At 41.7% G+C, this 9,850-nt stretch overlaps 1 protein-coding gene across 5 annotated transcripts; it reads right to left on the reverse strand.

Moving 5' to 3' along the window:
* Nucleotides 1-55: 55 nt before the first annotated feature.
* Nucleotides 56-8,619, reverse strand: LOC127928229 (palmitoyltransferase ZDHHC3-A-like). Of its 5 annotated transcripts, none has more exons than XM_052515359.1 (6): nt 8,429-8,619; nt 4,163-4,224; nt 3,807-3,902; nt 2,449-2,635; nt 798-922; nt 56-245 (listed from the first exon to the last, which is right to left on the reverse strand). In XM_052515359.1, the coding sequence occupies exons 2-6, from the start codon at nt 4,180-4,182 to the stop codon at nt 71-73; spliced, it is 603 nt and encodes a 200-aa protein (XP_052371319.1). In that variant the 5' UTR covers nt 4,183-4,224; nt 8,429-8,619; the 3' UTR covers nt 56-70. The 5 variants fall into 5 exon arrangements, with proteins under 5 accessions (XP_052371319.1, XP_052371318.1, XP_052371317.1 ...); XM_052515358.1 differs by lacking the exon at nt 8,429-8,619 and adding an exon at nt 7,317-7,561 and having other exon boundaries at nt 4,163-4,221; XM_052515357.1 differs by lacking the exon at nt 8,429-8,619 and adding an exon at nt 7,317-7,560.
* Nucleotides 8,620-9,850: the final 1,231 nt, after the last annotated feature.

Genomic DNA, 9,850 nt, shown 5'->3' on the forward strand with positions numbered 1-9,850 from the left:
ATTTGACAACTGAAAAACATCTTAATTCCTAACTTTCCAATAGGTACTGTGTGTTGGCTACTGGTCTGTGTTATTGCAGCAGGCTGAAGGTGTAATGGCGTCTACAGTATGGTACGTTCCAGTATGTAAAGTATAGACTGGTACGTACTGTGAAGAGCACAAAGAACTTCTGGTTGTTCTCTCCCACACAGTTGTTAACCCAGGGACAGTGGTGGTCCATCTTCCTTATGCAGCGCTTACACACACTAGTATGGAGAGAAAGAGAGAGAGGAGAGAGGAGAGAGAAAGAGAGAGACAGAGAGAGAGAGAGAACTAATTACACACACTAGTATGGAGAGAAAGAGAGAGAGAGAAAGAGAGAGAACTAATTACACACACTAGTATGGAGAGAGAGAAGAACTAATTACACACACTAGTATGGAGAGAGAGAGAACTAATTACACACACTAGTATGGAGAGAGAGAGAGAGAACTAATTACACACACTAGTATGGAGAGAGAGAGAACTAATTACACACACTAGTATGGAGGGAGACATCCATGGAGAGAGAGAGAGAGAGAGAACTAATTACAGTCAAGGTTATTCTACCTGCAGTGTCCTCTGTTCTCTGGGACAGTGTCAGTCAGGGTTACTCTACCTGCAGTGTTCTCTGGGACAGAGTCAGTCAAGGTTACTCTACGTGCAATGTCCTCTGTTCTCTGGGACAGTCATCCTATCTACAGTGATGTGCCGAGTCATCCTACCTACAGTGATGTGCCGAGTCATCCTACCTACAGTGATGTGCCGAGTCATCCTACCTACAGTGATGTGCCCGGTCAGGCTTGATGCTGCAGCACTTGGGACACTTGTACACCACCTGTCCCGGCTTCAGCTGAAGACTCTCGATGTACTCTTTAGTGGCGTTTCCTGTTGGCACAGCTCCCTATAGGACAGACAGAGCAATGAGTTGACTTGATGACTTATCATGATGACTCACCTGTTGGTGAAACGGGGTCTACTGTTGCAGTGGTCAGGCAGTGTTATAGAATGTTGATGTGCTTTAAGTTGGTGCATTACTGTATTGGCTGCAGTCTTGCGAGCTCTGACCCAACTTTGCTATTTTTTTTATTTTTTTTTACTTATGATCGACAAGAACTTTTGAACATCAGATCGGCAGTTAATGACCTCAATTCCAGCTTCAACATCGACAGGCAAAAAAAAAAAGAGGCAGGAGAAGGGAGCACTCGCGAGATTAAAGCGAATAGAAAACTGGCAACCTCTGACCTCTTAATTGTGGATTTTCTATCAACAGGACTCTCGTAACCGCAATTTTCTGGGCTTTTCTGAAACTTCAGGAGCACAAGCTTTAGTGAATTATTTGTCCCAAATACAATGCTTCAAGTTTTTTTTATTTTTATATTTAGGACTAACTTATTCCTTGCCACCCATTCTGAAACTGCAGCTCTTTAAGTGTTGCAGTCATTTCAGCTTCTGTAGTAGCTGACGTGTATAGTCATCCGCATACATTGACACACTGACTCAAAGCATGTCGTTAGTAAAGATTGAAAAAAGTAAAGGGGCCTAGACAGCTGCCCTGGGGAATTCCTGCTTCTCTCTGGATTATGTTGGCGAGGCTTCCATTAAAGAACACCCTCTGTGTTCTGTTAGACAGGTAACTCTTTATCCACATTATAGCAGAGGGTGTAAAGCCATAACACATGCTTTTTTCCAGCAACAGGCCCTGGAACGGACCCTGTATGTAGCTAACTTACTTTCTCAAGTTCTTGTCATTTTTATTTCTCGTGATTTTTTTTGTTTTCTAGTACTACTGCATTGTTGGGAAAGAGCCAGCAAGAAAAGGCATTTAACAGTACTAGTACAACTGACAATAACAACGAGATACAGGTAACGAGTTCAAACAGGTGCAGTTAATACAGGTAATGAGTGGAGAACAGGAGGGCTTCTTAAAGAAAAACTAACAGGTCTGTGAGAGCCGGAATTCTTACTGGTTGGTAGGTGATCAAATACTTATGTCATGCAATAAAATGCTAATTAATTACTTAAAAATGATGCAATGTGATTCTGTTTTTTTTTGTTTTAGATTCCGTCTCTCACAGTTGAAGTGTACCTATGATAAAAATTACAGCCCTCTACATGCTTTGTAAGTAGGAAAACCTGCAACGTCGGCAGTGTATCAAATACTTGTTCACCCCACTGTATATGTGAGTACGGTCGTGTTCAGTTAGGCACAAAACAGGAGGAAAACGTTTTGAAACTAATAAAGAGCCCGCCACAACCTCAACTTATCCCAACAACAACAAAAACTCCTCTTTTCCTTTAAACTGTTTCAAAACGTTTTTTTTTTTCTACGTACGGTGTTGTGCCCGAATGAACACAACCCAGACAACACCAGCATGTCAAGTGTACAGTCAAGCGCAGTGTCGCGTGTGTTCAGTTTGAACAACTCACAGGGTCGGTGCACATGGCCCTGAAGTGAGAGGCGAGAGCCAGGAAGGCCAGAGTGTTGAACACAGTCCCGTTGACTAAGCTATAGGTCAGGTTTTTAGAAGGCAACAGCATGACGAAGAGCACAACAAACTCAGCATAGAACACCAACATCCAGGTGATAACCCCGCACACGATGCCACACGCGTCCCTGAATGAACAGATTCAATCATTTTATTACACACCTTTTTTTTTTTTTTAAATACATAAAGTTGCCTCAGTTATTTGAGTAAAAAAAAAAACACACAAAAAAAAAAACTAAATTCAAATATATAATTAATTATTTTTTATGAAGTCAGCTGACTCGTTTACATTCTGGTGCTCGTTATCACCAGGTGGGCAGCTAGAATGGACAGCCTGGGTAAGACGTGCTGTGCACTGAGCACATCAAAAAAGGTACTTCACATTCAATACAATTGGAAAATACAGACAATATAGGCGTAAACACAAATACATAATCACTTAGACAAGATCCAGGACAGTGATCTAACATTATCTCTCATTACAAAGACTTAGGTTTAGGGTTTTCTGGAAGATTCCTGGAATTAAGTTGAAATAAGCAGGAAATCCAGGAATCCTCCAACCCGGGATTTCTGGGAAACTTGGGAAAGTTACCAGAATTTATTTGTACCCATTCAACGCACGCTGAAGCCACGGTCTAGCAACCCAAACGTTGCATTATGGACAACTATGTTTACCGTGTGGCTCAGTTGGTAGAGCACGCTAACGCCACGGTCTAGCAACCCAAACGTTGCATTATGGACAACTATGTTTACCGTGTGGCTCAGTTGGTAGAGCACGCTAACGCCACGGTCTAGCAACCCAAACGTTGCATTATGGACAACTATGTTTACCGTGTGGCTCAGTTGGTAGAGCACGCTAATGCCACGGTCTAGCAACCCAAACGTTGCATTATGGACAACTATGTTTACCGTGTGGCTCAGTTGGTAGAGCACGCTAATACCACGGTCTAACAACCCAAACGTTGCATTATGGACAACTATGTTTACCGTGTGGCTCAGTTGGTAGAGTACGCTAACGCCACGGTCTAGCAACCCAAACGTTGCATTATGGACAACTATGTTTACCGTGTGGCTCAGCTGGTAGAGCACGCTAACGCCACGGTCTAGCAACCCAAACGTTGCATTATGGACAACTATGTTTACAGTGTGGCTCAGCTGGTAGAGCCGCTTGCAAAACCAGGGTTGTGGGTTCAAGTCCCACGTGGGACCAGTACTAAAAACATAAGTCACTCTGGATAAGAGAATCTGCTATAAAAAAAATGTAAAATGGCCAAAATATGTAAATCTTAACTAGGCTACCTGATAAACCACATGCCGCTGGGGATGTGCTGGGAGACAGGGACACACGGCTGCTCAGTCTGCAGGCAGGCAGCCTGCCTCTCCACGTCCCTGCACCTGAACAACAACAACAACAACAACAACCTTATTCATTCATACCTGCTGTACCCAATACATCTTGCTTTACACACATGGGTCTTGCCTTAGACCGCTACGCCACTCAGGAGTCCCATCATCGTAATGACATGAAAACTATTGGCAGATTATTATCAATGACTTGATCCAACAGCTGTAACAAGTTGTCCAGTGTAGGAAATCCTCACTGCTTCTAGAAAAGACCCACATTCACCGAGTCCCCGTAAGTCACATAAACAGACCTGTGCACCGGGCTCTTCATCGTACAGACTCAGGATGGGGCCGGCCTCACCGTCACCGCCTGCTGTGGGTAGATGAAGACGTGGTACGACAGTGAGCAAATACTGGCACATTCAGTGTACACTTCAGTAGAGATAGAATACTGTAACACTGTACATTTACCCCATAATGACAAAAGTGAAAACACGTTCTTACAATTTTTTTTGCACATTTAATTGATCATTTACATAATAATTTACATATTTACAAACGAGTCGATACATGTTTGAAATCACCTTTGGCATCGATTACAGCTGTGAGTCTTTCTGGGTCTAAGTCTAAGAGCTTTGCACACCTGGATTTGTACAATATTTGCACATTTTTTCTTTTTTTTTAATTCTTCAAGTTCTGTCAAGTTGGTTGTTGAACATTGCTAGACAGCCATTTTATTCTTGATATATATATATATATATATTTTCAAGCCGATTAAGTCAAAACTGTAATAAGGCCACTCAGGAACATTCAATGTCGTTGTGGTAACCTACTCCAGGGTAGATTTGGCCTTGTTTTTAGGTTATTGTACTGCTGAAAGGGGTGAATTTGTCTCTGTGTCTTGGAAAGCAGACTGAACCAGGTTTTCCTCAAGGATTTTGCCTGTGCTTAGCTCTATTCTGTTATTTTTTTATCCTAAAAAACCTCCCTAGTCCTTGCCGATGACAAGCACACCCATAACATGATGCACCCACCACCATGCTTGAAAATATGAAGTGGTACTCAGCAACACGTCATATTGATTTTATTTAACTTGGCAAGTCAGTTAAGAACAAATTCTTATTTATAATGACGGCCTACCAAGAGGCGAAAGGCCTCCTGTGGGGACGGGGGCCTGGGATTAAAAATAAAAATAAACAAATACATGCAATTGAATTACTTAAAAATCATACAATGTGATTTCCTGGATTTTTGTTTTAGATTTTGTCTCTCACAGTTGAAGTGCACCTTTGATAAAACATTACAGACCTCTCTACATGCTTTGTAAGTAGGAAAACCTGCAAAATCGGCAGTGTATCAAATACTTGTTCTCCCCACTGTAAATATAGGACAAACCACACATTACGACAAGAGAGGCAACACAACACGGGACCTAAGACAACATAGCAAGGCAGCAACACAACACGGAGACCTAAGACAACATAGCAAGGCAGCAACACAACACGGAGACCTAAGACAACATAGCAAGGCAGCAACACAACACGGAGACCTAAGACAACATAGCAAGGCAGCAACACAACACGGAGACCTAAGACAACATAGCAAGGCAGCAACACAACGAAGCAAGGCAGCAACACAACATGGAGACCTAAGACAACATAGCAAGGCAGCAACACAACACGGAGACCTAAGACAACATAGCAAGGCAGCAACACAACACGGAGACCTAAGACAACATAGCAAGGCAGCAACACAACATGGTAAAAGCATTATTGGGCACAGACAACAGCAAAGGGCAAGAAGGTAGAGACATCAATACATCATGCAAAGTAGCCACAACTGTCAGTAAGAGTGTCCATGATTGAGTGTTGAATGAAGAGATTGAGATAAAACTGTCCATTTTGAGTGTTTGCTGCAGCTCGTTCCAGTCACTAGCTGCAGCGAACTGAAAAGACGAGCGACCCAGGGATGTGTGTGCTTTGGGGACCTTTAACAGAATGTGACTGGCAGAATAGGTGTTGTATGTGAAGGATGAGGGCTGCAGTAGATATATCAGATAGGGGGGCGGAGGGGAGTGAGGCCTAAGAGGGTTTTATAAATAAGCATCAACCAGTGGGTCTTGCAACAAGTATACAGAGATGACCAGTTTACAGAGGAGTATAGAGTAGAGTGCAGTGATGTGTCCTATAAAGAGCATTGGTGGCAAATCTGATATTGGATTTGCCCACAACATTACTTTTTGTGCTGAATTACAAACGGTTAACTGGTTTGCCACCTTTTTTGCAGGATTACCTTAGCGCCTTGTTGCAAACAGGATGCGTGTTTTGAAAGATTCTTATTCCGTACAGGCTTCCTGTCTTTTCACTCTTTCAATTAGATTAGTATTATGGAGTAACTAATGTACAATGTTGTAAAATTCAAACTGTAACAACAAAAAATGTGGAGAAAATCAAGGGGTGTGAATACTTTCTGAAGGTACTGTAGATGCACTTTATATCTACAGTACCTAATGTCAAGCCAACTACTAGCCTAATTTGCTGTTAGTGTAAACATTGGAAACATTAGTCAAGATGGAAAATGTACCAGAAAACAAAAACCAAGTGATCCATGAGAACAGAAAATGATTGTTCTGTGTGTCAGATAACCACTCAAGCGTGTCCAGCGCACACAATCACCTCATGGCAAAAATACTGTATGCAGCAGAGCAGTGTTTGTCTGCCTGCCAAATGGTACCTCATTTCCAATATAGTACACTACTTTTGTCCAGAGCTCTATAAGGCTGTGGTACATTTTAAACAGTGCACTAAATAGGGAATAGTTTGCCATTTGGGACACAAAATCCTGACTCAGTAGTATCACTGCTCTATGTAAACGGAAATACTGCTGTGCTGGCTGAGCATTTTACCCCTCACTGTTGATGCCAATGACAAATTCAACCTGAGGATAACAGACACCAGGACATTTGACTTCTGTGTCATTTTCTGACGAAAGATTGTGCCTCCCAAGTTATCTAATAAGACACACTTATGTATACAAACATACCTGTATTAGCTGCTATATTGAAGCTGGCTTGGCCTGTGCAGAATGTCCCACCCACCATGATGCTAAAAGATGCGACAGTCTGGTTGGAAAAGACGAACTAGCCACTAGATAAACGTTTACAAGCCAGCTGTTTTACAAGCTACGTTAATGTTTTTTTGTTTTTGTTTTTGTTTTAACTAACTGGCTAGTTTATGTGGGGTTTAGTTTGCGGTTGTTGAGTTAAACGTAGCTAAACGCGTTAGAGATAGCTAACGAGATGTAAAAATAAACTAAACAAAACAGAACAGCTCGTCATTTACATCATTGTTATTTAAACTACATAATCATACTAATCATACTAATTTACCAGCCGGGTAGCTAACCGCGTAAACAAATACTACCGTCTGTAGTTAGCTAATTATTAGCTCGCCAACGTTAGCTTACCTAGACAGCCAACGGTAACTAGTGGCTCATTTACCCGGTCTTCAACATAGTCATGTTCAGCTCATAGTGTCATCCTTTCTTTAAAAATAGATCTGAAAATCAAACTATGGTAAAATGAGCTAAAAAATCTCGTACAAAAAAAATAGGCATGAAATGACTCCTGGTGAATCCACAGCGGGAGGAACTGTCAACACCGTCGTCTCTCTCTTCCATCGAGGCGGAGAGTCACTGGGGACTCGACATTGATTCACTGGGGACTCGACATTGATTCACTGGGGACTCGACATTGATTCACTGGGGACTCGACATTGATTCACTGGGGACTCGACATTGATTCACTGGGGACTCGACATTGATTCACTGGGGACTCGACATTGATTCACTGGGGACTCGACATTGATTCACTAGGGACTCGACATTGATTCACTGGGGACTCGACATTGATTCACTGGGGACTCGACATTGATTCACTGGGGACTCGACATTGATTCACTAGGGACTCGACATTGATTCACTAGGGACTCGACATTGATTCACTAGGGACTCGACATTGATTCACTAGGGACTCGACATTGATTCACTGGGGACTCGACATTGATTCACTGGGGACTCGACATTGATTCACTAGGGACTCGACATTGATTCACTGGGGACTCGACATTGATTCACTGGGGACTCGACATTGATTCACTAGGGACTCGACATTGATTCACTAGGGACTCGACATTGATTCACTGGGGACTCGACATTGATTCACTGGGGACTCGACATTGATTCACTAGGGACTCAATATTGATTCACTGGGGACTCGACATTGATTCACTAGGGACTCGACATTGATTCACTAGGGACTCGACATTGATTCGCTGGGGACTCGACATTGATTCACTAGGGACTCGACATTGATTCACTGGGGACTCGACATTGGTTCACGAGGGACTCGACATTGGTTCACTAGGGACTCGACATTGATTCACTGGGGACTCGACATTGATTCACTGGGGACTCAACATTGATTCACTAGGGACTCGACATTGATTCACTAGTGACTCAACATTGAGTCACCATCAATCGATTCTTTGTATATATATTTTTTTTTTAAAGGGCTTTACCTGTACCTTTCTTCCTGTACAACTGTGGTGCTGAAGTGTATAATTAAAATAAAAAAAACTTGATCACATACAACCACCGAATTTTTCCTAATATGTGTTGCGCATTCTACATAAACATGAATTTCACTTGGCACATTCACGCTGAGTTGAGCAACACAAAGGTTGTATTAAAAAGAGGTGTTGGAAGAAGTCACGTCCTCCCAGTCCGGTGGCCAGGCGTAGGAGCGGTGAGAGGGGGGTGTTTTGGTTTTATGGGTGCAGGGTTAGTGGGTTGTGCAAATATATATATATATTTTTTTACCGTGCACATTTCCCTTTTTATTGAAATATATTTAATCAATAATGTGGAATTATTAACATTCTGAATTGAGAAAGGCAGAAATAAACAAAAAAGCCTCGTCTGCCGGAAATTCACACGAAGAAGAAGAAGTGGCGCTGGCCAATGGCTGAAGAGAAGGTTCTGTTTGGCTGATCTGTGGGCGGTGCTCGTTTTTAACCGCTTCCTCGTGGCTTGTATGCTGTTTTATTGTTTAATTGAATGTAATTTCATTTTGAAACCTTTGGAAGTTGAAGTTGTGGAATATTGTTTTGTGTGCAAACGGATCAACCGGAAGTTGCCTAGTCTACTGATAAACATAAACCTCCTCTGGAATCATCAATCCACCCATTTATAAACTCACACTGGACTGGAAAGGACCCATGAGCACCAACGTGATGTTCAGGAGCATGTCAAATTGTTGTCAAATGAAAGCGAAGAGTCTATCGAAATTAAGTTATAATCTACATTTCTTTCAACCATTTTCCATCAACAAAATGTGGAATAAGCAAAGGCTTTGATTTCTGGTCAAACAGATGGAAAAAGGATATTTGAAAAACATTTACCTGAAAGAGAAAGTCTTAAAATGTATTTGAAATATATCAAAACACAATTAAAACACTTAGATTTAGTTTTGGACAAATGATTTGCCTTCTGTAAACATTGCCTTATGCCTTGTAATTCCTTTACCAAAAACCCCACACATCTTTAAAGCTGCAATCAGCAGTAGAAACGATAACAAAGTGTCCTCCCCACCCCTGGTTTCAGTAAAATACTGGGGCTGGAGAAATGGGATCGCTTTCAAATTCATAGACAGACCTAACTACGTCTTAACTATGTCTTGAGGCAATATAGTGTTTGTTTACATTGGAGTAAAAACGATCTTGTATTTTGGGGTTCTGATGGGGTATGACAGGTGAACTAAAGATCATGAGGTATTTGAAAGTTATTTTATTCAAGAATCAAAAAGGTAAAACATCATTCATTTATAAGTCTAACAAAATGGTTGTAGCAATGGCTGATTGACCATTTCAGATATGTTTACGTTTCTCTCCCTCGTGAGGAGGGAGGGGATAATGAAAGTTCATTTCAGATATGTTTACGTT

Source organism: Oncorhynchus keta, unplaced genomic scaffold (assembly GCF_023373465.1).
Source record: "Oncorhynchus keta strain PuntledgeMale-10-30-2019 unplaced genomic scaffold, Oket_V2 Un_scaffold_23910_pilon_pilon, whole genome shotgun sequence".
NCBI classification, from domain to species: Eukaryota; Metazoa; Chordata; class Actinopteri; order Salmoniformes; family Salmonidae; genus Oncorhynchus; species Oncorhynchus keta.

Coding starts and splice junctions, on each gene's coding strand:
- LOC127928229 (XM_052515359.1), bottom strand. CDS start 4,182: ATGAAGAGCCCGGTGCACAG. Junction 3,903..4,162: donor ATGAAGAGCCCGGTGCACAG/GTCTGTTTATGT, acceptor GTTGTTGTTCAG/GTGCAGGGACGTGGAGAGGC. Junction 923..2,448: donor GGGCCATGTGCACCGACCCT/GTGAGTTGTTCA, acceptor TCTGTCCTATAG/GGAGCTGTGCCAACAGGAAA.